At 43.8% G+C, this 27,855-nt stretch overlaps 1 protein-coding gene across 1 annotated transcript in view; it reads right to left on the bottom strand.

Annotated features, from left to right (window-relative positions):
- Exn (Ephexin) overlaps positions 1–27,855 on the bottom strand; it is a 344,579-nt gene that overhangs the window by 242,583 nt on the left and 74,141 nt on the right. Inside the window, exon 8 of the mRNA XM_080273353.1 lies at positions 8,471–8,704. Within this exon, the coding sequence (XP_080129479.1) occupies positions 8,471–8,704 (234 nt within the window). The remainder of the gene's footprint in view (positions 1–8,470; positions 8,705–27,855) is intronic.

Below are 27,855 nucleotides of genomic sequence, written 5' to 3' on the forward strand. Positions count from 1 at the left end.
ACTCATTTGGCCACCAGGCGTCCCACAGTAACGCCGTAAATCATCAGAAGGGAGAAAGCGCTCGCGCACCCTCACACCAGAGTAATTAGAATGAGATATTGTTATCTGACACCAGCAAATACCGATAATAAAATACTGGAAAAGAAGAGCAGGCACGGACGTATATCTGGACCCTGTCGAATGTGATATTACATTAGATCACAAGGGGGAAGGTAAATTCCCAATTTTCATAATTATCGAAACACATGCTGGAAGGGGGAAAAAGTCTGCCTTTCTACCACGTTGCTCACAGTGTTATGGTAAGCTGGAATGAGACCTACCCCTTCCTATCCTTACAGGTTTCACAACTGACCGTCATGAAATAAGGACTTGCCTACATCTTCGCTCACTCAGTTATAGTAAGGGCGCGTCCACACGTGCTCTCGAACATATGTTGGCAACATGGCAGGCAACATGTTCGGGAACATGTTTGCAGCAGTATTTGGACAAATGTATGCAAACATGTTTCAGTGCAGCTTCGAACACTGGCAGCAGTGGCGATGGGATATGTGTGTCCATACCAGGCAGCTGAGACTTCATCATGATGTTGCCAACATGATCTGGACGTTGCTGTTCCCAACATGTTTGCAGCGCGTTCGTTAATGTGTTGCTTACATGTTGCCAACACTTGTTCGAGAACACGTGTGGACACGCCCTAATATGGCCGGTTGTACCTTCACACGACCTGACTGGGAGACAACTGCACTGTTTTCCCCCAGCGGGACCCCTTCCGAGGGAATGCCGGAGGACAGTATTTGATCGAGGAGACGAACTCGTAGTCAAAGTCGTGTAGGAGCACCAGAGAACTAGATTCTACTTAGTCACATCTTGGTACTGACCATCATTGCTATCCATAAAACAGCCTACAAGCAAAAATGCACTGTACTCTGTTTCAGCAGCCGTGATTCTGCTGCACAGCCGAAGATAAATGCGGCTAGTGCTGACTCAAAGTACTTTCATTCGATCGTAATCGTTATCTATTGGATTACATGACTCCTATTTTGGTTACGTGATACGGCTCCAGACTACAATAAATTCACCGACCAGGCTGAGTAAGTTTCAAATTATCCACCCATTCGTCAGGATAGATACCTATTCGTACATCCGCTGCACCCACATGCTCTCCACATATTATGAAGCTTTTACCGCACTCTTTGATAAAGGGTTGCGATTTTCGGCCCCCAGACGAGCAGCAGAAGAACTTTCCGCGTGGCCTTCGTTGGAACACACACAAGGGGCTCTACCAGCCACACAGTACCTCCTAATGAAAGAATGAATAATGTGCCGCGCAAAAACCTAGTATTGTGTGTATTTTATAAAACTAAAAATACAAAGCAATCATAACCTACAAGACCCTCAGTTAAACATATGAAGAAAATATCTCATAATATCAGAAAGCACAGTTATTCCTTATCCCAGGCTCCTTGTTAACCTAGCTGGCAGAGTGCCCGTCTTCCGACTCTCAAGATCATGAGGTCTGGGTTCCAGTCTCCGACTGAGCTGCCTGGCTAAATTAGAGATTCGTGTTCTCTCCAGTACACCGTCAGAGCGTCCTTGTCAACCCGCTCTACACCACATGGGTACGACACAGTGCTGAAGTACCCTCATCACTGGCAAAATTAAAGTCTGCTTAGACCCAGTAAAATGAAACAAGAAATAATGGCAGGGGAAAAGGTAACAGGTTTTGGTGGGAGGTAAACCAAGAGGGAGTATCTGAGAGTGACGATACAAACGATAATAACTACAGGCTCAGCTCTTCCTTATTTGCATGTGAACGAATGGCTTGAGCAGGAGGGGGTTGATGGCGGCGTGGTGGGGGAGGCGGGGGACGGGTTCCGGTAAGAGGGCTGGGGCTGGGACGGGAGTGTGGGCGGCAGTGTGGGCGATGGTGAGATGGTAGTGGTTGTACGTGCCTGTGTGATGGTGTGGGTGGTAGTGCGTCCTGGGATGGTGTGGGTGCTTGTGTGCGTGGTAGTGGGTGCTTGTGTGGTTGTGTGCTTGGTAGTGGGTGCTTGTGTGCGAGGTGGTGGGTGCTTGTGTGCGAGGTGGTGGGTGCTTGTGTGGGTGGTAGTGGGTGCTTGTGTGGTTGCGTGGGTAGTAGTGGATGCTTGTGTGGCTGTGTGGGTGGTAGTGGGTGCTTGTGTGGTTATGTGAGTGGTAGTGGGTGCTTGTGTGGTTGTGTGGGTGGTAGTGGGTGGTTGTGTGGTTGTGTGGGTGGTAGTAGGTGCTTGTGTGGGTGGTAGTGGGTGCTTGTGTGGTTGTGTGGGTGGTAGCGGGTGGTTGTGTGGGTGGTAGTAGGTGGTTGTGTGGGTGGTAGTAGGTGGTTGTGTGGCTGTGTGGGTGGTTGTGTGTGGTTGTGTGGGTGGTAGTGTGTGGTTGTGTGGGTGGTAGTGTGTGGTTGTATGGGTGGTAGTGTGTGGTTGTGTGGGTGGTAGTGTGTGGTTGTGTGGGTGGTAGTGGGTGCTTGTGTGTGATGGTGTGGGTGATAGTGGGTGCTGTGTGATGGTGTGGGTGGTAGTGGGTGCTTGTGTGATGGTGTGGGTGGTAATGGGTGCTTGTGTGATGGTGTGGGTGGTTGTAGGTTGTTATAAGTGCTCGTGTGATGGGGTGGGTGGAGTGAGCGAGGCGTGTGATTGAAATGGGTTATGTGTGGGAAGGAGTGGTTAATGTGAGTAGGCGACAGGTGTGTGTCAGGTGAACGTCAGATGATTGTGTGTGTGTGTGTGTGTGTGTGTGTGTGTGTACGGTGTGTCAGATGTACTGCACTAATGTCTAAGGTGTGTCAGATCTGGATGCAAAGTGTGTCAGGTGTGAATATAAAGTGTCAGGTATGAAAGTAAGGTGTCAGGTGTGAGCGTACGGTGTGTAAGGTGTGTATGCTTAAGATGTCAGGTGTGAGTGTAAAGTATGTCAGGTATGAATGCAAAATGTGTACCAGGTGTGGGTGCAATTTGTGGGTGCCGTGTGTAAGTAGTCTAGCGTGGTGAAGCTGCCTCAATTTCTTTTTTCCATATCTGACTCGCATTGCACAACGGCCACCGACATGCCAGTCACCCCCGCTTATAACATCGCACTAATCCTGAATGGGACAAACATGTATTCAGTAGGGATGGTGGGTATTTGCACTGAAGTGATGAAATGGGAAGTTGTGTGGCAAGTAATAAATCTGCTGGGTTTCAGGGAACGGATTATCGAGTCTATCCCCAGGTCGAAAACACAAAGAAGTGGGTCGATGTGGGAGTTAGGTGTTGGTGAGTGCCAGGTGTTGACAGATGACAGATGACAGATGTGGGTGCCAGGTGTTGGTCAGTGAGAGGTATGTGACCTAGGTGCAGGTGGGTTAGAGGGGTGGGTGCCAGGTGTACTGTAGATGCGTGACAGGTGTGGGTGCTAGGTGTAGGTGAATGACAGGTGTGGGTGCCAGGTGTAGGTGTGTGACAGTTGTGGGTGACAGGTGTAGGTGGATGACAGGTGTGTTTGCCAGGTGGAGGTGCGTGACAGGTGTTTGCCAGGTGTAGGTGTGTGACAGGTTTGGGTCCCAGGTGTAGGTGCATGACAGGTGTCTGCCAGGTGTAGGTGCGTGACAGTTGTGGGTGCCAAGTATAGGTGCGTGACAGGTGTGGGTGCCAAGTGTACAGCCGGTAAGTGCCAGGTGTGGGTGCATGACAGGTGTCTGCCAGGTGTAGGTGCGTGACAGTTGTGGGTGCCAGGTGTAGGTGCGTGACAGTTGTGGGTGCCAGGTGTAGGTGCGTGACAGGTGCGGGTGCCAAGTGTACAGCCGGTAAGTGCCAGGTGTGGGTGCCAGGTGTAGGTGCATAACGTGTGTTTGCCAGGTGTAGCTGCGTGACAGGTGTGGGTGTCAAGTGTACCGTAGGTAGGTGACAGGTGTACCGTCGGTAAGTGACAGGTGTGATGCCAAGTGTACCGTAGGTATGTGACAGGTGTCCCATTGGTAAGTGACAGGTGTCGGTGCCATGTGTACCGTCGGTAAGTGACAGATGTGGATGCCAGGTGTACCGTCGGTAGGTGACAGGTGTGGGTGCTAGGTGTTCGTGGGTAACAGGTGTGGCTGCCAGGCTTAAGTGGGATGGATGGATGTGAATGCCTGGAGAGGATGTGAGCGCCTGTAGGTGACCTCGTGGGTACATGAGAAAGGGAGGCGAGGGGTGCAAGAAGTGAAGGTGAAAGTGAGTGCAGTTAAGGATACCAATGATGTGGCTGATAAAACTGTATGTGTATTTGGATGTCACACTGTAAGCGTGAAACTATAGGTACATAAATGTAGACCTGTATATGTAGGCGGGCAGGCAGGGCAGTGTAGGGCAGGTGAAAGTGGTGACCCTCACGGCCTCACTCATGCTGACCCGGTCAACCTTTTATGGGGGCGGTTAGGGCGGTGGTGATTTTTAGATAGTTGGTTGTAGGTGGTGGTAGTAATGGTTGTGGGTGGTGGCAGTAGTTGTGGGTGGTAGTGATAGCGGCTGCGCATGGTGGAACTGGTTGTCGGTGGGGATGGCAGTGTGAGGTGGTTGGTGGTAGATATGGTTACAGATGGTGAGTGTGAGGCTAATGGTGAGACAAAGTGGTTATGGACTGGGGACAGTGGCTATGGGTAATAAGTGGAGGAAATGACAATGATTATAGGTGGAAGATAGAATGGTTATGGATAGAGTGGCTATGGGAGGAGAGTACAGGATAGCGATTAGGGATGGAAGAGAGTGGTCATGGATAAAGGGTAGTGGTTAAGGGTGTAGGAGAGTGGATATGGAGTGTTTATGAATGGTAAATATTGGTTATGGGGTGGGAAAGTGTGGGTAGCGGAAGTGACAGTGGGTGGAGGAAAGTGTAAGGCTTGACATATGTTACATGGTGGTTCAAGTGACGGTAATAAGCTTGCGTTACAGAATTAAAGGTTTACGTTTGAATGGGCCTTATGTAAATGCAATACAGGAAAAGTAAACCTAACCACATTACCTAACACCATGCACGATACAGTTCCCCAGTTATCGTATCGCACGCAAAAGCATTCACGCTCGAATGCATCCACCTCCATTTACATATGCAGACCCCTTTCGTTTATTCATTATTAGCTTCACCAGTGCGATGACGTTTCATCATTTTATTTCTGCAACAAGAGGGTGACATTCTTCAAGTCTGCAGAAATCAACCCCTTCCCCGTAAAGGAGATACAAGCTACCCCCTTAACTCTTCAGCATAATGACTTTCTTCAACCTTGTTTTTGTTACAGTTTGGCAATTTAATTTAACATAAGGTAATATTCAGACAAGGAAACGAGAAAGCACACAAGTAAATCTTCTTAATGGTTCTCGATTTTTTGTGCCTTTTCTGTTACATTATCATACCTAACCCCTAATTTCCAGGGTGCAATTCCGAATGATGACGATACCAAGATGATGATGATGGTAAAATACCCCCATCAAACTGGCTACCTACACTCTGGCACCACCACTGATTCACATGAACGTCTCATCCGTCCGAACACATCCATCTTGCCCGCCCCAGCCCCCCTCAGAATATTCATACCACTTTCCCTTTTTCACAATCGACCCACGGTCGCTGTACCACGCGGGGCCACGAAGGAATATTTCTGTGGCACGACTCTCATTCCGCAGACAACCAGTTCTTGATGATTACCTCCCTCATAATCATCACCCGTAATTATAAACAGGCTGGTCCTTATATTGCGCCATTTTTATCTACTGTGGTGCAAGGACGGCTCGGTCTGCTGGTGTGGGGAGTGTAGACATTTTAGCCTGTTCGTGAAATTACTAACCAACCATGCAACCACCGGACATAAAACAGCAAACACTACAAAACCTGAAAAGAGTTATGGCAGGCAGAAAATAATGGAGGGCAGGGTGGGGTAGATACAAGCAACACTGACTGAGCCGTCCTCGAAACACATGAGAACTAGTATGCGTTATACTTGAACCACCCTGCACACTTCACATCAACACTTTCATGATCAGCAAAACTCTAGCATTTAATTCAAGCTTACACAAGGACATTTCAATCAACTGAAAATGGGTCACAGAAGTGTAAGTGTATCAATAACTCTCTCATGGTCGGGAAACTCTAGATTCTACTCCAGTTAATGACACACGATTATATTCAGCTAAAAGTGAGTATTGCAGCCTGAGAGTTTGACCTGACGCCCGTTTCAAAAAAAGGAACTACGAACAGACCGTGATAGAGTACAAATTAATATTCATATATCCTGACTGACTATAATTCACTTCTAAAATAAAAATGTCAGCTCCTTCATACTAATCATCACCGGTAATTATACACACTTCAATAATTGTCATCCGTATAAAAAAAAAAACTACTTCATTACAGACCATGATAATACAATACACATTAATATTCATAAAAACCTAATTGATATCCTAAAAATAAAAATGTTACTTGTAAAAAAAAAAACACACACTGAATATGTAGTCAATTGTTGTAACATTCTACCAAATACCTCAATACTTTCTCCGTGTGGAGGCACAAAAACTGCTACTTTCTTCTGTTTTTGCTGAAACGTGGGGGTTTGCTTACATCATTCTAAACCGGCTAGTTAGACAAGATGGTTACGGGTTGTGTGTGTGTGTGTGTGTGTGTGTGTGTGTGTGTGTGTGTGTGTGTGTGTGTGTGTGTGTGTGTGTGTGTGTGTGTGTGTGTGTGTGTGTGTGTGTGTGTGTGTGTGTGTGTGTGTGTGTGTGTGTGTGTGTGTGTGTGTGTGTGTGTGTGTGTGTGTGTGTGTGTGTGTGTGTGTGTGTGTGTGTGTGTGTGTGTGTGTGTGTGTGTGTGTGTGTGTGTGTGTGTGTGTGTGTGTGTGTGTGTGTGTGTGTGTGTGTGTGTGTGTGTGTGTGTGTGTGTGTGTGTGTGTGTGTGTGTGTGTGTGTGTGTGTGTGTGTGTGTGTGTGTGTGTGTGTGTGTGTGTGTGTGTGTGTGTGTGTGTGTGTGTGTGTGTGTGTGTGTGTGTGTGTGTGTGTGTGTGTGTGTGTGTGTGTGTGTGTGTGTGTGTGTGTGTGTGTGTGTGTGTGTGTGTGTGTGTGTGTGTGTTTCAACAGCACAGAAACTAACCATTTGGAAAAACTAAGTGATCAACCAAAATGAAACATTAAACAATTAAGCTCAACTGGCAAAATGTTGGAAAGGGCAAAATACATTAAACTAAAATGGTACTGTATAACAGGTCGAAAACTGCTCCATCTCCTGACCATAAAACTGTTGAAAACTGCTCCATCTTCTGACCATAAAACTGTTACGTGCATTATTCATTCTCTGACAGACTTAGTTACTGGATACAAAGCAATATGATCCCCTAATTCAAATACGTGTGAGAGCAACAAAAGGCAATAAATGGGCGCAACACTTCCTGGTTTGAATTAGTACGTGGGTGGGTCTCAATTCTACTCTCAGCGGCTGCCCTGACATCACACACTGCCTGGCCAGAGCACAGGTATGGTCACGCGGCATCAAGTTTTTGCCGCCTTAGTTTCACCAGCCTTCTACACTCCCCCCAACCCTACCCCACCTCTCTCTCTGTCCGTCTCTCGTCTCCCTCCCTCCCTCCCTCTCACAGACAGGTGTGGTGCTTAATTATGTGACTAGAGCCACGTTACACCTGCCTGACCAAAAGCACACCTGCGATCATCAACCAGTACCAGCCACACTGCTACGCAACACACACTAACCACGTAACACACTAGGTTAAAATACCTAATCCAGTACTGCTTCTGCTTATGAACTTATACCCTGTCAAGGCTTCCAATACACGTGTCTTAATTTCACAAATTTAAAAATACCCTTGTGTGAAGTTTACATTTAACTGAACATGTATTCGTTTGTATCACTGTGCCTGCAACACTTCTGGGCTTAATATTGAAATAAGTCTTTTATTCGTACTCATTCGCTAACTCCTTCAATCCAAAGCAGTCTTATATTTTTCATCCAATTTCCATACGACTTCGTTCAATGAAGATTACTGTTCGCAAAAGAGGGATCAGATACAGCATTCACTTACTCCTTCACTACTGCTGCGTTATGACACAGAGTAAAATAATGATAGTGACAAGAATATTATGAAAATAATGTTATCGTATTGCAGGGGTTTCTTGGTCAAATAAAAACTACCATGCCTTGACCTACACAACACTGGCATATACATAACATAATGTACTCATTATGAACAACCATTGCCGTTATTAGCTCATGCCTCGATATCCTGCCTGCAACTGCTCTTCTAGATTTATTATTACAATAGGTCTTTTTAATTCTTCCCTCTTATAACGTTCTTGGTAAAATACAAAATGCTGTGACTTACATAGAGGTGTATCACTGACATTTATTTAATATAACCTAAGACTCACTATGAACGATCACTTAGTACTGGGGAAAAAAGATGTATTATATCTACCTTCCTGGGGCTCCTCTTCTTCCTCCTCCTCCTCCTCGGTGGGCGTGGGCGTGGTGGAGTCTGGGGGCGTAGGCGCGCGTGGTTTGTGGTAGTGGTAGGAGCGAGAGGATGAGGTGGAGGAGAAGGAGGACGAGGTGGAGGAGGCGCGGGAGGATAGGGATGAGGGAGGGTGATGGTGGTGGTGGTGGCGCATCATCACAACCTCTGGCCCTGCTGATGTCACGCCCTCAGTCACTGGGTCACATTTAACAAACTCAATTGTACTATTTATTCAATTTTCAGAACAGGGAGACGCCCCGCCCACTGCTGTATCATTATCCTGTGACAGGCTAAGCAAACTTGACCAGAAAGTTCTTGGGAATATTTTACAATTTTGCTTGCAAGTACTTCCCTCCAATCCAAAATTTTTCAGACCCGCATCATCATTTAGGTGCGCTGTAGTTATATGTACGCTGCAAAGGGATCGCAAATGCTCGTTTAGGGAGTGAACACTACTACACACATCATTATCGCTTAGGCCTTCTGTCCCCCGCCCTAAACCTGGCTACAGAAGGCCTATGCGATAATGAATTTTTCTCTCAGCTTGCGTATTATTGCATTAGATATAAATGATATTAGTAAAAATATTCGATTTGAGGGAAGTATATCAGCACCTGCAAACAAAACTATTTCCAAGGATCCAAGAACTTTCTGTTGAAGTATGGATGGCCTGTCACTGGATAACAATGCATCTGTCGGCGGTGCCTACTCGCCTCTGATACGTTAATAAATGTTAGTAGTGATGTACAGATCTCATTTAGAACCAAGAAAGAAACAACACTATTATACACCTTTAAAACACGAACATCATTACTGCCACACATAATTATAAAAAGGAATCAATTCGTGTATAGCTGAGGCCAAGTGAGGTATGGCAGGGTGCACGCGTCAAGTCAATGAGCAGAGTTCCCGCTAGCACTGGAAATTTAGTAGCATCTCTGCCTTAGCTTCCTATTTTGCATATTACACTTTAATATTCCCTAGTATAAATTTATCTCTGCTTGATATCAACAATTTGCACCAGTAACAAACTAGAGGATAGGTAAGAGTAATATGCAAAATAGGCCGCTGAGGAACAAGTACTAAGAAATCTCCAATGTCAGAATACAGCTCAATATCAGAGTGGAGATAAGACGAGCGCAAATAGTCTCCACCAACTTCACTTGTCGTATCGTACAATCGCCACCATAACTCACTGCTCGGCCTTGTGCCATCTTCCTCAGCCTCGCCACAGAGCCTATTGTGTACTCGTTACGCCGCCTCTTTCACAACAAAAGAACGACTCCTCCCCCTCCCTTTCATTCCCCTCCCCCCTTCTCTTCCCCCTCTCCCTCCCCCCATCCAACACAGCCTGCTAACAATGCCATGCCTACATAATTACGCTCAAGAGTCATGCTTAGGCTCCCGTGTTGGGGCCTCATAGTGTATACACACAGAAGTAAAGACAAAGGTTTTGGGTTTACCGTTGAGAGAGAGAGAGAGAGAGAGAGAGAGAGAGAGAATCAAAAACTAGACAGAGATAGAGACGAAAGATTCACCACCAATAACCCCCCAAAAAAATCGCCAACCAACATTACGGCCAACCCCTTCTAATACCACAACCATTATCCTCTCCCTCCTTCACCCAACACCGTAATCAACCTCAGGAGTCCAAATCTGAGTTAGCTGTAAAATAACGGTGGTGAGCGCCCCCCCCCCCACCCTCCTGCGGCACCCACGGATTACGGCGGCGGTAGAGTTACGTCCTTGGCGGTAAACACTGACGGAATGGCGGCTGCAGTCATATCCGCTGACCTAATTTGACCTGATACGCTTGATTTTTATTTTTTTTCCTCTTCTGATACACTCGACCTTTCATTTTTCTTTCTTCTTTTATTTTTGTGTGAAGTGGCTTGAGTAATAACTGGCGACCGAATCTGTCTTGGAGATTTAATAAAATATTCTTTATTTCTCCATTATTTTGGTATCTTAACAATATATATATACCCAGTTTTACTTATTTATTATTATTATTATTATTATTATTATTATTTTATTCTATCCATCATTTCTCATTTATTTTGGTAGCGTTAATAACAACTATTGACAACTAATACGAACCATACCCATTTTTATTATTATTATTATTATTTATCATGATCATCTTCACTAGCACCTTCAGTTACATACGAGGACCCAAACTGACGTAAAATACAATGGAATTTCATTTCTCTTCCCTTAAGTGTTTAACAGCACCCGTTGACTCAGACTACCAGAAAAAAAAAAAAGAAAGAAAAAGAAAAACCTCAATCATACATCAAACTGATAAACCCAATTATTCATTTCCCTCTCACTTGGACGCCTTTAATAACAATGACGGAACCGGAGTAGGCTAACATGAAGATTAATTTTACTTATTTCATTCAAACTGATATGACGTTATTATTGTTTTTCTTTCTGTCTTTTACTTGACCCCCTGACTAACAACCAATGACCCAAAGTGACATGATAATACAATTCACTTCCCTTCCCCTTTCAAACCAACACCAACTACATCCTTTCATTCCGGCGGTAACTACATAAATAAAAAAAAAAAAAAAAGTTAAGATTTACGTTGTCGTCTGGTTAGTGGCGAATGTTTATCCTGGACCACGATGATACTCCTAAGTTGAATTAAAACGTTCGATGATACCAAGAAAAAATTAAGACATGTTGCCGGAGTCTTTACGATACAGCGACCCCAAATTACATGAAATAAATTTTTCATTTCTCTGTCACGCTGATGACTTTTTATAACACCCGGTGACCTAAACTGACATGGAACACTCTCACCTTTTCATTTCTCTTTCTAAGATTAATGTTTGCCGGACGTGTTGCCTGGAAAGAAAATATGAGCAGAATTTTCCGGAGCCCGATGAATGGATTGCATAGTGTTAACCTGGTCACTATCTCCCCAAACGTGAATAAAATGATGTAGGGTGAAATGAAGACATCGAGACGGCAGTATACTTATGGTTAATGGGACTATTTCTTACTCCACCGCTACCCGAGGCCCCTCCAAAGGTAAATGAATTCGTCTGGTGGACGCAAGAACAAAACTAAGAACATATCTTAGTGCAGGAGGTTAATAATGTCTTCAAGGCGCTGTAATATTGGCCTGAACTTTGTGTCCTCAGTGGGGTTTTTTATACAGCCGTAATAAGATGTGTTCTTGGCAGATGAAGACAATACATAATCACACAAATAATTACGATATACTCGTACGAATATAATAGGAATGAGGAAAGCTATACTGGTGAAGAAGTAACTTTAATTCATTCTGTAGTGTGTGTGTGTGTGTGTGTGGTTTTTTTATTGCACTGATGCCACGGCCCAATAATTTGACTGAGCTTCGGTGACCGTGAACCTGGCGGGAAATAGTGACCAGCTACGCGTGTCTCCTGAACAATGGCCAGGATGTGACGCCACCTCAAATAACAGGCCGGGAGAAACTGCTCATACTTCTGATTTTTACCGATATGTATAAAATGTCTTCATACGGTAACAGTTTACTTTAGTCGGAGAATGAATGTACTATCAGTAAGTTCTAGAAGTCACCAGTACAATAATTCAACCTCCTCTTCAGTAAATACACAATCAAGAATCAATTAACAAGTGGGAGGCTTTTTAACTCCACCAACATAATGGGTCTTCCCTCAGTTGAACAAATCCAACTGGCGACAGAAATAAAATAAAAGTCCTCGTCTTACTGAAGGTGTTAACAAGGTAGGTAGACCTACATAGCCACAAGGGCGAACTCTCCTCGTGACCACATGTTCGCCGCCTTGAGCCAACACCTGAATGGACTAACAATGTGCAGATTCACCCCGGCACACACACACACCCAGCACCACACACGCTCCTCAGATCATTCACTGGCACGTACTGCAATCAAATGTACCACTGCGTTCAGAAATACGGTAAAAATACTGTACTTATCTATCAATAAATACATTCACTACGATTGTCAAACTTGTATAGGAATAACACTGATGTTGGCGTTATAATCTAGACGGTATTAATACTACTATATTGTCGCTATTCGTATGATAAATAAATTAATATCACAGTTTTCAAAACGCAGTAACAAACACACACACACACATCTATCTATCAATCTATATACACATTATACGTTTGTGTGTGTGTGTGTGTGTGTGTGTGTGTGTGTGTGTGTGTGTGTGTGTGTGTGTGTGTGTGTGTGTGTGTGTGTGTGTGTGTGTGTGTGTGTGTGTGTGTGTGTGTGTGTGTGTGTGTGTGTGTGTGTGTGTGTGTGTGTGTGTGTGTGTGTGTGTGTGTGTGTAAGTGGGTGAAGGGCGCCATTACAGCATCTGTCATCCCACCTCCAATTACGGCAGCCAATCCACGCTCCCTCCCCCCTCTCTCTGTAATGGCACCATCGCTCATCACCATCCCCCACACAAACACACCTTCCATCTCCTGGTACGGTATCAAGCTGCATAAGGACGAGATAAAGATGACTCGCAAGGATTTACGTTGTGCTTCACGAACTTCCCCAAGGACAACAAAAGGCAAGAGGGCAAGGCAAATGCAGGTATTCTAGAAGTGACAGCTGAAGTGACGCCAAGAAGTAAAACCCAGAAGCTGATATTACCCCTTTCAAACCCGCTATTAACCTCTTGTCACATGATACATTTTTTTCGTTTTATTCTTCCTGCTTCCAGACATTTTTATTCAGCTAGGAAAGGTTCTCTCGTGGTGAATTTAATGGATGCTATATTTACCCCTTCCAGTTAAAGAGCTTTTCCTTGGCTGAAGAAAATCGTCTGAGGGTAGTGAGACTATAACGAAAAGTAAGTCAATGGAGTGAAGATGCTGACCTGTTCACTCAGATGACGTATTATTTCATTTATTCATTTCCTTACTTATTCGTTTGTTTATTTATTTATTGCTGCTGCCAGAGGATTATATTTAGCCTAAGAGATACCCTCAAGTCGGTAGAGGATTAATGAGAAGAATTTGGGCCATTCAGTTCGAAGTCTCTCCCATGTCCTATGAAATCGTCTGGAGATAGCAAGAATAAAATAAGACATACTCGAGCTGAAGAGGTTAATCATAACTTTTGGAAGTAACAGCTACTTTCTTCAAAACACACAAACATGACAATTGTTTCGCCTGTCGTCGCCCACGGAAAAGAAAATATACCTTGAGGTTCACAGCACAAACCTTGAAACGCTCATGGCAGGAATAATACACATACCACACTGGACAAGAAAGAAACATTGTAAAGAAAGTCCTCGCCATATGTAGTTTTTTTTTTTCCCCTGACAATAGCTTTGCAAATTACAGAAAATTTGCTTCCTAAAGTTTCGGCGATACGTACACAGCTGATCTGCCAGTTTCCCAATTTACAGTGACAAATGTAGGGGAAATGTTGCTATATTTTCGAATATATCTCTGACACATAAGTAGGAGCGCCTATAGAGACAAAGGAAGTGGGTATTGCTATTATCTAGGAAAAGAGAATAAAAAGGTGAGGACACAGGCAATACTGATAAAATGACGTACTGGTAACATTACTCACTGACAGCCTACAGGCACTAAGAGGACTATCGAGAGAGAAGAGATTAGCTCTACAAGGCAAAGATGCAACACGGTAACAGTTTATCAAATGGAAGGGGGGAGGGGGATTTCCAGCATCTAATGAGTGACTGAAGGTTACACAAATCACGTGTTCAGCGACAGGCGACCCGATACTTATAGGAAAAAAGATACCTATAGAGGGGAAAAAAAAAAGGGGGGGGGGGGCGGCGGCAAGCAAGCGCGCGCGCGCGCACACACACACACACACACACACACACACACACACACACACACACACACACACATTTAAGTAACCACCAATAATCCTACAACAATGAGCACACGCCGGTACACCTGCCATACACCCCACTCCATCCTTCATCCCATACTTCCCGCACAGCCTGCCTTCCGCGTCGCCCTGCTTCATTCTCACATCCACCATACAATCTTGGGTAAAGAAGTTAATATTTGAGGTTGGTAAAAACAATAATAAGGCTGCCATCAATAACACGACAAAGAAAGGTCTCAGTTCAGTACACCTGCCAACTACCATCAACCCCCTCCCTCATCCCAACCTACCCTTCACCGCTACCGACCCCCTCCCCCTCCCCCACCTCATAATTCCTTGCAACCCCCCTCTTCCGCGTTGTGTGAACCCCGCTACCCCCTCCCCCCTATTCCCCAGGAAAAGCCGAGGAGAAAGCCCACACAAAAGTTGGGTCTGTTTCTCTCACATCCCCATTTTTCCTCTGCCTTCCAGACACCCACATCCATCTCCTTTTCCCTCTTCAGTTTCCACACACACACACACACATATATATATATATATATATATATATATATATATATATATATATATATATATATATATATATATATATATTTTCCTGTGCTTCTTTTGGCTTTTCTTATGTTTTTCACCATTTCAGTTTCCCTCCGCCTCTCCCCAGATGCCCTCCACCCAACAACAATCAAGGGGTTGCCGTCAACAATGTCTCTTAACACTTCCTTTGTTATCTCTCCTCCCGTCCCCACACCGTCATTCCACTAGGTAAACACCCATTATTACGCACCACACACTACAGGAAAGTGGGAAATGATGTTCTGATTACATGCACGAATGTCAGCTTCATCCTAACTATATAAAAAAATGTCAACCTTCTTCATCGTCGATACATGATTATTAAAAGTAGTTAAACCATTTGGAACTATATTTTCATCTTTATCAGACTACCTTTACAGACGATTTTCTTTTAATTAGGGAGGAGCCGTCATTTGTGAAGGAGTTAATGAAGGATACAACTAACCTTTACAGTTCCAAAAATCACGCTAAAACTGAAAATTATAATTACCTTTTGATACTCTGAATAACTTATAAATGACGTCCTCGAGTTTAGGGTGTTATTAGGCACGATAGATTACAGGAAGAGGGAAATTGCTGTTCTAATTACACGCAGGAATGCCAGCTTCCCCGTAATTATATTTAAAAATCATCAACCACTCGTCAATACGTGATAATAAGCAGTAATTTAACCCTTTCACTGCGATGACGTCTGATTTCCGCTTCTTGCTATCTCCAGACGATTTTTATTCAGCTTAGGATGGCGTCCTTGAAAAATATTAACGAAGGCTGCATCTAACCCCTCCAGCTGGAAATCTCTCTCCTCAGCTGAATAAATGAAGCCTGTAGTCAGCAAAAACAATGACGTCCTCGGTGTGAAGGGGCTATTAGGCACGACTGATTACAGGAAAGTGCAAAAACCTGTTTCAATTACACGCAGATGTGCCAATTTCACCGTAATTACATAAAAACATGATGCTATTAACAGCTGTTTTAACGTGTTCAATATAATGATACCTCTTGAATTTTATCTACGTTATCAGCGCACAGTATCATTCAAGGTGCGACGAACTTGATGAAGACGAATATCTAACACCTGAGATTAAAAAAAAAAAAATAACCCATGAATCGGAATGGAACTGTTTAGGGAGAAAATACAACACTCCGGCAATAACAGCATATAGTCTTACAGAAATACATCCATCTCCATCCCCCCCCCCCCTAAAAAAAAAAAAAGTTAAATTGTGTTGGGGCGAAGCGCGCACACACACACACACACACACACACACACACACACACACACACACACACACACACCATCCTGGCATCACGGAACAAAACAAACTCAGGAAAGCTTAATGGGGGAGATGATTCTCGCCCCCGGACAAAAACCTCGAAAATCTGTCAAGAGGTCAACTTTCTCCCGCCCCCCCAACCCTCCCAGGCCGAGTGACAAACAGTAGACGGGAAGGTATACCGGTGATAAGGTTTTCCATTAACCTGTTCAGCAAGAGTGAGTTATATTTATTTGGCCCTATCTCTCTATCGAGTTATGATTATTAGGACCTATCTATCTACCTATCCCTCTATCTATAGCCAGACGCCTTAAATCCATAAGGGGTGGCCACAAACCAATCGTCTCCATGTCACCCTGTCCCCTGCCATTTCGCTGTTCTCTCTCTCACACACACACACCATCCCCTCCCCTCCCTCCCCCTCTCTCTCTCTCGTATACCTCTCTATTAGGACCTACATTACTGATATTTCCACACGATTTTATTTAACTTGGGAGAGACTTTTGGCACTGAAGAGGTTGTAGTTGTTATCGTGACCCAAGACTCATCTGAACGTGAAACCAGTGAACAACAGACTGAAACTGATATCTCCTGCAGTCCATTGTCTTTTCAAAGGGCAGGAAAGGCTGGGGGATGTTTATTATAACCCGGCAGTAGCTATATATGCCACCACGTTAAGGTATTCCTAATTGGTGAGGTAAAAGAAAATATCCATTAAACCCCTAACTACTAAAAGTCTAACTGAACTGAATAAAATCGCCTATAGGTAGCAAAAACAGCAAAAAACAAACCCATATGGAGGTGAAACGCTGAACAAAAAGTTGCGAGTGTCTGCCGGTACGAGGGAATAAAGCTGCTATCAGATGGAAGGTTGATGTCTCTGCAGAATGGCCGACAGAGGTAAAAACTGGAGAGACGAGCAATAACACTAGCCAAACATACACGCCTTAACCCCTCCCAGCACAACATACACGCCTTAACCTCTTCCAGCACATCATTTACTTCTTGTTCTTGCAACCATTCGACGATTCAGGTGGGACTCCTAGTACTGAAGGGGTTAATGAAGGCTGTATCTAACCCCTCTAGTTCAAAAAATTTCTCCTGAGCTGTAAAAAAAAAAAATAAATAAAAAAAAGTCGAGAGCACGAACACGATTAAAATGACTTCCTCGGGTTGATAGGCTTAAGAAAGAATAAAGGCCGGAAAAACAAATACAAGAAAACAAATGAAGTGGATGTCAATGAAGCAGAAGACATAACATGGGTGAAAAATGTTTAATGAACCGAAGAAAACACTACCATCATTGTCTAATTCCTTCAGTGTGAAAAATCTCGTCTGAGCTCAAGAAAATCCTTTAAAGCTGAGACGAATTAAATATGTAAACGTTCCCGGGCTGAGGATAAGAAGAATATATAATGACAGGAAAAAATATAGAAAAAAACGAAGGTAAACGAAGTACAAAAGAGAAAATGAGTGAAAACGTTTAACTAACAGAGGAACATGCTACCGCCATCACTGTAAAGAACCATTAAGCTTTCCACTGCCGAATGTACCAACAATTTCCCTGCTACCTGAGGCCTAGAGGAGGGAAGAAGGGAAAGGGGAGGGACATGAGAGAGAAAGGAGCAGAGATGGGGGGAGGAAAAAGGAGGAAGACAGGAGTAGTGTGTATGTATCTATGGATGTAATATTCAGATTTCACGTAATCATTCATCCCATTTTCTTTATGAGGGGCTTAGCTTTAAACAGTCTTAAACGATGTATCTTTAGCGTACGGAACAACACTACTGCAACAGCTGGGCACATCATGTAAAAACTGCTTAAATAATAACAAAAAGGAGGGAGGAGCAAAGATAGGAGGGAGTAGAAACGGGGAGGGTGACGAGGTAGAAAGGAGGGAGAAGGAGGTAGAAAGGAGGGAAATGGAGAGGTTCAGGAGAAAAGAAGGAACAATTTACATATTAACCTCGGGAAACCTGGCTAATGCTACGCTTGAGGCAGCCCGGGGGGAGGAACAAGCCAAGGGAAGGAAGGAAGGAACTGATGGATGGATGGATGGATGGAATGGCAGAGACTGAAATAACCGTGAAGGGTGAGCTAAGGAAGAGGACTGATAGCGGCAGCGGTACAATCGCCATAGGTAGGAAAAGGAAGAATTACTTTCTCATATATTTTTTGTGTGTGTCCGACACTGGGCACAAGCTTCTCATACTGTTCCCATGACCCAGTAGTCCCCCTCCATTTCATACACCTCCACATGTCACCACTTCGACACTAACACCCACCGCCCAATTGAATACATGCTTGGACTGTCTCATACAGGGATGGTGTATTGGTATTAGAGGTAATAATTTTAAGACAGGTCGGCGGGTCTCTTGGTAGAGCAGTAAAGTCTGTTTTATGAAATTCAAATCCTTAAACTGTTCCTTGCTCCTGCCAGGATTCGAACCTTGGTCCATTAGAATTGCAGGACACTTCTCTATCGATTCAGCCGCCTGCAGGATCCCATCCTATACGTGCGACCTCTTACTATCAAAAATAAGTAAGAAGCACTCAGCTCTAGAGCTCAGTGGTAAAAAGGCAAAGGGAAAGCAAATGGACAAATCGACAAGAGGAAGACCGGGAAGCTGTACAAAGATGATAAAATGGAAATTAACCCTTCACTGGCCAGCGACAGGATACAAACCACTCGGGGGATACTGAAAAGTTAATAAGAGAGAGAACCATCAAGTCTGGGCCATGAGTTCGCCAATATGAGCCAGTAAGCGAAAAGCGGTACCTTCAGATCCGTTTGAAAATGGCATAAGAGGCTACGTAGCACTTCTTTCTTTGCGATTTGTTTTGTATTTTACACCTTAACATTCTCTTGTATGTTATTTATTGCTTTAATCCATGCACTGTTTGCCTTAATAACACACACGTAGAAATAATGGCGTAAGAATCAGATTAAAGCGGTAAGGAATAGGTACTGCGAAAAACCCAAAACCTCTTACATTACGGCCCAAGGAACCACGCCAGGCAACTCCCCCTGGATCAATTTCAGACAGTACTGTATTAAACACTGACACCCCCGAGCATCACTGACCCCTTACCGAGTAGCACCTGGAATATGAGGGACTTGGGGACTCTTGCAAAAATTTATAAGGGATACAGTACTCAGGGGTGGACGTAAGAGCTTTGCGACTATGAGACAGTAGGCGAAGGGTAGCACGCTTAATACCGCCTCTGCATAATTTCATGTGTATCTATTTCGGACAATAAAAGTGTTTAGGTTATAAAAGAGGAACAAGACAAAGGAAAAAGCAGAAGAGTAAAGGTATATTTATAGTGAGAAAAATGGCAGGAATGCAGAGAGAGAGAGAGAGAGAGAGAGAGGTAATTTGGAGAAAACGCATCTATTGTGGGGACAGACAGTAGTGTTGTGACAATACAGTGAAAGTCAGAGGAGGAGGAGGAGGAGGATTGATATGGAAAGAGAAAGCGCAGGAAAACTGATTTCCTTGAGGATACGAAAATAAAATCCAAGAGGAAAAGAAAGAAAAGAAATAAATGATAACATTATGGAAAGAAAAATGAAGAAACAAAGCCAGAATATTACTAAAGGGAATAAAAAGACTGAGAACGTTGTAAAAAAAGAAGAAGAAGAGAATGAAAGGCAGATACCAAAACATTAAATAGTAATGTACAGAGAAGGTAATTTGACTGATATAATAAAAAAAAAGACAACTAGTAAGGAGAACACACACACACACACACACACACAACGTCAATCACACCTGACTACTGGACTTTCCCCAGACGCGACCTATGACCCTCACCACACACATGTACACCTCAAAATACCTACACACTCAAACACGTACACTCACTGTCATAAATTCCTACTGATTCACAGACAGCTAAAAATGTTTGACGTTCCGGAAGAAAAATGAACTCAAAATTACTGCTTTTTCCTGAACAGTGAACATGAAAACATCGAAGTAATTTCTAACTTTGGTGCTTGTTGGTGGGTGTAAGTGGGATGGAACTTTTGACTGCGACTGTACATACAATAATACAAACATAATATTCTCTCTCTCTCTCTCTCTCAACACACATACACACACACATGTTGACACTACAGCCATCTGCTCTCCTATACGTTTACGGGGTGTCAAGTGCAACGTGACAGGCGTGGGGACGATCACATGGGGAGAGGAGGGAGGGGAGAAGGGGAGGGGAGCAGCAATGTAAGGCGGAATGGGTTGTAGAGGGGAAGGGAGAGAATTAATGAGTAAAATAAACTAAGGGGTTTAGGGAAGGGTAAAAATGTCAAGTCCTGAAGGAGTGTTTAAAAATAACAAAAGGGTGGAGGCTGGTGAAGGGGAATAAAAGCAAGAATGTGGAGAGAGAGAGAGAGAGAGAGAGAGAGAGAGAGAGAGAGAGAGAGAGAGAGAGAGGTGACATACGCAAAGGCCAAGTGGAGATGAAGAAAGGAAACACTACACAAAGTCCTTAATGAAAAGAGAATAGGAGTGAGAGGAAGTTTACAGCAACGATTACGAATGAATGAGAAACGAAAGGGAGTGTTGGAAAGAAGGAAACCAAAAAAGAGAGAAAAATAAAGCTTGGGAGAGAATTTAGGCGAGACAGAGACTATCGTGGAAGTCAGTGAACAGCTCCCTGGCGAAAAGTAAACAGTGTGGTATAAACAAAGCTAATGGTGGGTTGGGGCAGGAAGGGCACATGGGGTAAAGCCAACGCGGAAGGGAGGGAGGAAGTAGCAACACAAGTACTTTAGGAAGGAAGGAAGGTTAAGGAAGAAGGAAAGGAAGGAAGGAAGGTTATGGAAGAAGGAAAGGAAGGAAGGAAGGAAGGTTAAGGAAGAAGGAAAGGAAGGAAGGAAGGAAGGTTAAGGAAGAAGGAAAGGAAGGAAGGAAGGAAGGAAGGAAATAGGTAAATAAGTACGTATGCTAATAAGGAAGGAAGAAAGAAATAATGAAATAAGAAAAAGAGTAAATAAGTGCGTAAGTTCGTAAGTAAGGAGGGAAGGATGAAATGGGGTGACATGAAAAAAAACTAGGGAATCATAACATACACATTCAGTCAACAATTTCCCTGGGGATGAGAAAGGAGACCATTATTGTTATATACATAATATTTATTCATTTAGTTATTATCTAAGGGGAAGGAACAGAAAACTATTGGCATGGTAGGCCTGAGATGCTGGTGGGTAGTGGATGGGGGGAGTATACCTCGTTAAATGGGAATAAAATACATGAAAATTGTTTCCTCCAAGAACATGACGTGAAAGGCATGCACATGTTTCTCTCATATACCTTACATCTTGCATCACCGGTAACAAAAGGTGGGAGAAACGCCTGTGAGTGTGTGTGTGTGTGTGTGTGTATGTGGGGGGGGGGAGGCTGGTAAGGCGGCAGAAAGGAAGCCAGACCTGAGGTGAGAAATGTTGTGCAATACGGCACGCTGGTGTGTTCTAATACTTTTGCAACTGATCTAATAAAATGGAGAAAATAAAATTGAAGGGAAGACAGCGTACCAGTGAAGGCAGAGGAAGAGGAAAGAAACACACACACACACACACACACACACACACACACACACACACACACACACACACACACGATAACAAATGAGATGTGATGGGCATAAATACGAATGAAAATATCAGGTAAAAAAATACACATGAAGTCCAACATCCCTTATTTTAATTCAGTATGTGTTGTAAATATCAAAACTATTTACACACACCTGGCAGTAAAAATTAAAAAACTATCATGTCCGTCTTACAGGTACCAGCAGCGACAGAACTATAATGGCTACGTTTTATGTGATTAACTTTGGACATAACAGATTACCTTCTTTTTTGTTATGCCATCTAGAGAAAAAAATATTCAACTTGGGAAGGATCTAGAGCAATGAATGGGTTACTGGAGGCTATCTCTAATCTCTCCAGTCCAAGATGTTTATCCTCAGCTGCATAAAATCGTCAGCAGGTAGCAAGAATAAAATGTGGGTGGAGTCCTCGAGCAGAAGTCAGCCCTTCCATCCAGTGACATATTTTTATTCTTGCCGGCACTAGACGCTATGATTCAGTTTGGGGGAGATACATTGTACTGACGGTGTTAATGAAGGCTATGTATAACTTCTCTAGCTTAAAGTCTCCCAAACTTAGTAAGATACACTTGATATAGTAAAATAAAACAGCAAATAACAGCAGGTGGCTGAAAGCGTTAACTGCATTACTTTCTATAAACCAACGTCAACAAATGTGAACGACAACAAAGATTTACTGTATGCAACTCAAGGCCCATGACAGAGTAATGAGGGCACGTAACACCTTAAACTATTCAAGGCTACTGAAGGAACGGCTTGGCGATCATGGCTTCTTTATCCACAAGTTAAAAAGCTTTCCTTAATTACTTCAGTCAAATGGCGATTTTGTTATTTCTACTACCGATAAGCGATTGTATTACAGCCTCTGAAGGACATAACCTACTCAGATATTAACCCCTTCAGTGTCATGACACTGTTTTCATTTTATTCTAGCTAACTCCAGGTGATATTAATCAGAACAGGGAAGAAGCTCGTAGTGACGGAGTCAAAGAACAATAACTACTTTCCAGCTCTGTTTCCGCCAAACAATTATATCTGTATTACGAAGGCCTCGCACTCTGAGGTGCAACTGGAGTGGCGTTTGAAGGCAGAATGAACCAGAGACCAAGAGGGATGGTGAACGAGAGGGGAAAAGTATGGTAAACAAACAAGGCAGTCGAGAAGGGGAAAGAGGGTGAGGGATGGAGAGAGAGAGAGAGAGAGAGAGAGAGAGAGAGAGAGAGAGAGAGAGAGAGGGGGGGAGGGAGAAACCAGTAAAGTACTGTAAATGTGAAGGGATACGAAGAGCAAAAAGAGAACTACATAGGAAATACAGACAACAGGAGGACTACTGGTCCATTAAGAGGTTATTTGCTGGGGCTTAAAACTAATTACACTAAAGATCTAACCAACCGCTAAAACAGTTGGAAATAATTAGGGAAAAGTAATACCAGAACGGAACATAGTCTAACCAAAGAAAGAGGAGGATGAGGAGGAAAAAGACAACAGGAAAAAGGGAAACGGAAAAATAAAAATGCAGAGAAGTTTGAAGGGGACAAGGATGACTAACAGGCGACTAGCTACAGCAGAAAGAAGAAACAGTCAGTTAAAAAAAAAAAAAAAACACTAAAAGAAGCAGAGAGAGGGGACAAAGGAAGGGTGAAGGCAGAGTAAGAAAATGAGAAGTGGAGGCGAAGTGTATAGGGAGTGAGGTGGGGTTAACGAGTAAGGAGAGAGGTGGGGTTAAATAGCAAGGAGAGAGGTGGGGTTAAATAGTAAGGAGAGAGGTGGGGGTTAAAGAGTAAGGAGAGAGGTGGGGAATAACAGTGCGGGGAAAGGTGGGGTTAAAGAGTAAGGAGAGAGGCAGGAAAAGGGGGTAGATAAGAGAAGTGAGAGGTAAACGGAGGCGGAGTGGAGGTTAGTGAGCGAGGTCAGGAGAGGCAGGCAGCGGAAGAGGGAGCAATAACACAAGTAATGATGATAACACAACAGTAACACACGCACGAGGAAGATATAAATGTGCGGTACGGAGGCGACTGAGGAAAGGAAAGAAATACCGAGGCAAATGGTGAAGAGAGCGAGGCAAGAAGAGAAGAGAGAGGCAATAAGAGAGGAGAGTGTTAAAGAGCAATAAGAGTGAAGACAATGAAACAACGGTAAAACACGAAGGAGGAAGACTATAATGTCAAGGGAAGGAAAAGTGTGATAAATCCAAAGGTAAATTACAAAGGGAAGGAGACACTTAATACAGAGGAAAGAAGAACACAGTCAAGGAGGGAAAATAAAAGTAATGACAATAACACAACAGGAACACACAGAAGGAAGACTACAGTATGAAAAACAAAGACGACTCCAATAAAAAAGAGAGAATGGCAGAGTCAAGCAGCACACAAGAGAGTAAAGACAATAAAACAAGGAGGAACACACACACACACACACACACACACACACACACACACACACACACACACACACACACACACACACACAAAGTTGACAGAGTATATTATGAAAATTGACGGAAAGGCAATAAATCCAATGACAGACTGCACAAGAACGAAGAAAAAGAAGTGAAAAAGGAGAAAAAACAGAGGTAACAAGCTACAACACCCACGAAACACAGAAAATGAAGACTAATGCATCAATACTAAACACGGAAATCAACCCCAGTAACACATTTCTGAAGGAAGGAGGAAAGATATGGACGAATAAGGAGAAAACGATATAGAATTAGTACCACTAGAGGCAATAACACGACAATAAAGTACAAATAAGGAAGATGATAATGTGAGGGGAAGTTATAAATCCAGTGACAAATTAAGGAAGGAACTGAACGGGGACGAGTCAAGGAAGAAAAGTACCGACATGACAATAAAACCCAAGTACAACGCGGAAAGGGAAGATTAACTACTTCACTCCGATGACGTACCCCGTGCTTTATTCTTACTACCTCCAGACGATTGTTATAACTAGGGGAGGTTTTTTGACCTAGAAGAGCTCTATATAGCCTTAATTAAGCCCTTCAGTTCAAGATATCTAAGTTGAAATATATCGTGTGGAAAGTGGCAAGAACAGAGTGGAAAATGTATCACTGTACTGAATGGAGTAAAGGAAGAATCGACGGCAGGAATATGAAGCCAATAACAAATTAAAGATGGCAAAACAGTAAGAAGCAATAAGTAAAGACTACAAAACAGGGTTAAAACGGGGAAGAAAACTAAAGAATCGTTGTTACTGCTTAGTCCCGGCATGTCTGGATGATTAGACCTGCTGACCACAGGTAAGCAACGCTTCTTAGAGGTCGTCCTACAGGTACAGTACAATACATATACCGTGCAGGGACCCGACACCCCCTTGTGGTAGACAGTGTTTCCCTCGGGAAGGACCTGCGTTCTTCCCACACCGAGGTGCATAGATAAATGAGGGTTGCGATATCACACAGGGTGCACACCACCACCACGAATAGGTTCCTCGTCAGCGCCAAGTATCCGTGTGTATCGTAAGGAGATAAAACCAATAACAGATTATGGAACCAAGAAGAAAAGAAAAGAACAATGAGGGAATGGAAGAAAGAACAATAACAGAGGTACCGTTGAGACAACATCGGTAAAACACGGAGGGAGAAGACTAGAGGTAAAAAGCATGGGATTGCGATAAATTCAACATAACACAAACACTGGCCATAAAACAACAGTAAAATAAGGGGAAAAAAAAAAACGAAAGAGTCAATCGAGGAACGGATTCATGAGTAAATTAAAAAATGAATCAGGAAAGGAAGTGAGGAAGAGTATAATCAAGGAGTTGGAGAAAAAGTAATAACAGACGTAAAGACAATAAGACACGAGTAGGACACGGAAGAGGAAGACAATGCATGAGAGAGAGAGAGAGAGAGAGAGAGAGAAAGAGAGAGAGAGAGAGAGAGAAACACATTAACGCCTACCAAGAGCATGAAGGCCATTTAGGTAGGAAATTAGTTAGATGAGTAGGGAAGTGAAAGGAAAAGAAAACAGGAATAGAAAATAAATGATGGATAAACGAGAGAAGAGAAAGTCACACACACACACACACACACACACACACACACACACACACACACACACACACACACACGCACACACGAAGAGAAAGGCATACAGGCACGTCGTGGAGATTAATTTCACGAGACACTACGCAATTATAGAAAAATGATGAGTCAACAGCGGAAAGGAATGGAAGAGAAGATTAGTAAAAGAATGAAAGAAAATGTAGAGGAGGGAGGGAAGGGAGGGATAACAGATAAAACTGACTTAAAGGGAAGAGAGAATGATAGAGAAGACTGAAGGAAAAACAGAATGGGAGGAGGGAAAAGAATGATAATAGTAAACTGAAAGGAAGAGAGGGATGGGAGAGGAATAATACGGCAGAGAGACAGAAGGGAAGCGAACGAAACAGATGGAGGGGTTGAGAGGAGAATATTGGAAAGACAGGAAATTGTAAGAAAGATGGGGAAGGGAGGGAAGAAGAAGAGAAGAATATGAAGGAACGTGAGGATAAGGAAGGGGGAGTAGCAGGAGAAGAGAAAAAAAAATGAAGGAAGGGGGGGGATGGAATATAAATATGAAAGAATGAGAGGAAAATGAGGAATGGTGCGTGAATGGAGGAAAGTGAGAGAAGGTGCGTGAATGGAGGAAAGTGAGGGGAGGTATGTGAATGGAGGAAAGTGAGAGAAGGTGCGTGAATGGAGGAAAGTGAGAGAAGGTGCGTGAATGGAGGAAAGTGAGGGGAGGTATGTGAATGGAGGAAAGTGAGAGAAGGTGCGTGAATGGAGGAAAGTGAGGGGAGGTATGTGAATGGAGGAAAGTGAGGGGAGGTGCGTGAATGGAGGAAAGTGAGGGGAGGTGCGTGAATGGAGGAAAGTGAGGGGAGGTGCGTGAATGGAGGAAAGTGAGGGGAGGTGAATGGAGGAGTGAGGGGAGGTGCGTGAATGGAGGAAAGTGAGGGGAGGTGCGTGAATGGAGGAAAGTGAGGGGAGGTTCGGGAGGAAAGGAGGGAGGTGCGTGAATGGAGGAAAGTGACAGAAGGTGCGTGAATGGAAGAAAGTGAAGGGAGGTGCGTGAATGGAGGAAAGTGAGGGGAGGTGCGTGAATGGAGGAAAGTGAGGGGAGGTGCGTGAATGGAGGAAAGTGAGGGGAGGTGCGTGAATGGAGGAAAGTGAGGGGAGGTGCGTGAATGGACGAAAGTGAGGGGAGTGAAGAAGGAAAGTAAAGAAAAAAAAAGTGAGTGTGAGAGCAGGAGTAGGAGTCTGAGGGTAGGAATGTGGGTGTGAGGGCTGAAATGTGAGTGTGAGCAGAAGCGTGAGTGTGAGTGTGAGGGTAGGAGTGTAAGTGTGGATGTAAGGAATGAAGTGTCAGTGTGAGAGTTGGGGTATGAATGTGAACGTGAGGGCTGGAGTGCGAGTGAGTGGAATGTGAGTGTGCAAGTAGGAATGTGACTATGAAGGTAGGAGTATGAGGGTAGGAATGTGAGCGTGAATGTGAGGGTAGGAATGTGAGCGTGAATGTGAGGGTAGGTGAGGAGGGCAAGAGAGGGCGGGGACGAGTGACATGGGACGGGGAACAGGCTAGAGTGGGGCTGTGACGGAGAACAGGACGGCACACACATGTACGAGAGAGAGAGAGAGAGAGAGAGAGAGAGAGAGAGAGAGAGAGAGAGAGAGAGAGAGAGAATGTACGGTATGTAATGTGTATGTGTATTTTTGCATTGTGTGTGTGTGTGTGTGTGTGTGTGTGTGTGTGTGTGTGTGTGTGTGTGTGTGTGTGTGTGTGTGTGTGTGTCCCCTACAGTCACAATATACTCCAGTCACTGACAATAAAGACATCACTCTCTCTCCCCTCTTTCCCCTTCTCCTTCTGTTTATATTGCACCCTTCACACTGCTTTCTTTCACCTCTCTCTCTCTCTCTCTCTCTCTCTCTCTCCCATTCACCACTCTGCTTACCCTATACTCACCCATTTCCTTCGTGGAAGTTTCTTTTCTTCTCCCCTCTCAGTATCTTTCCTCTTCCATTTTCCCCA

The sequence above is a fragment of the Coenobita brevimanus genome, chromosome 54, assembly GCF_032717465.1.
Source record: "Coenobita brevimanus isolate Jiangsu-jjx chromosome 54, ASM3271746v2, whole genome shotgun sequence".
NCBI classification, from domain to species: domain Eukaryota; kingdom Metazoa; phylum Arthropoda; class Malacostraca; order Decapoda; family Coenobitidae; genus Coenobita; species Coenobita brevimanus.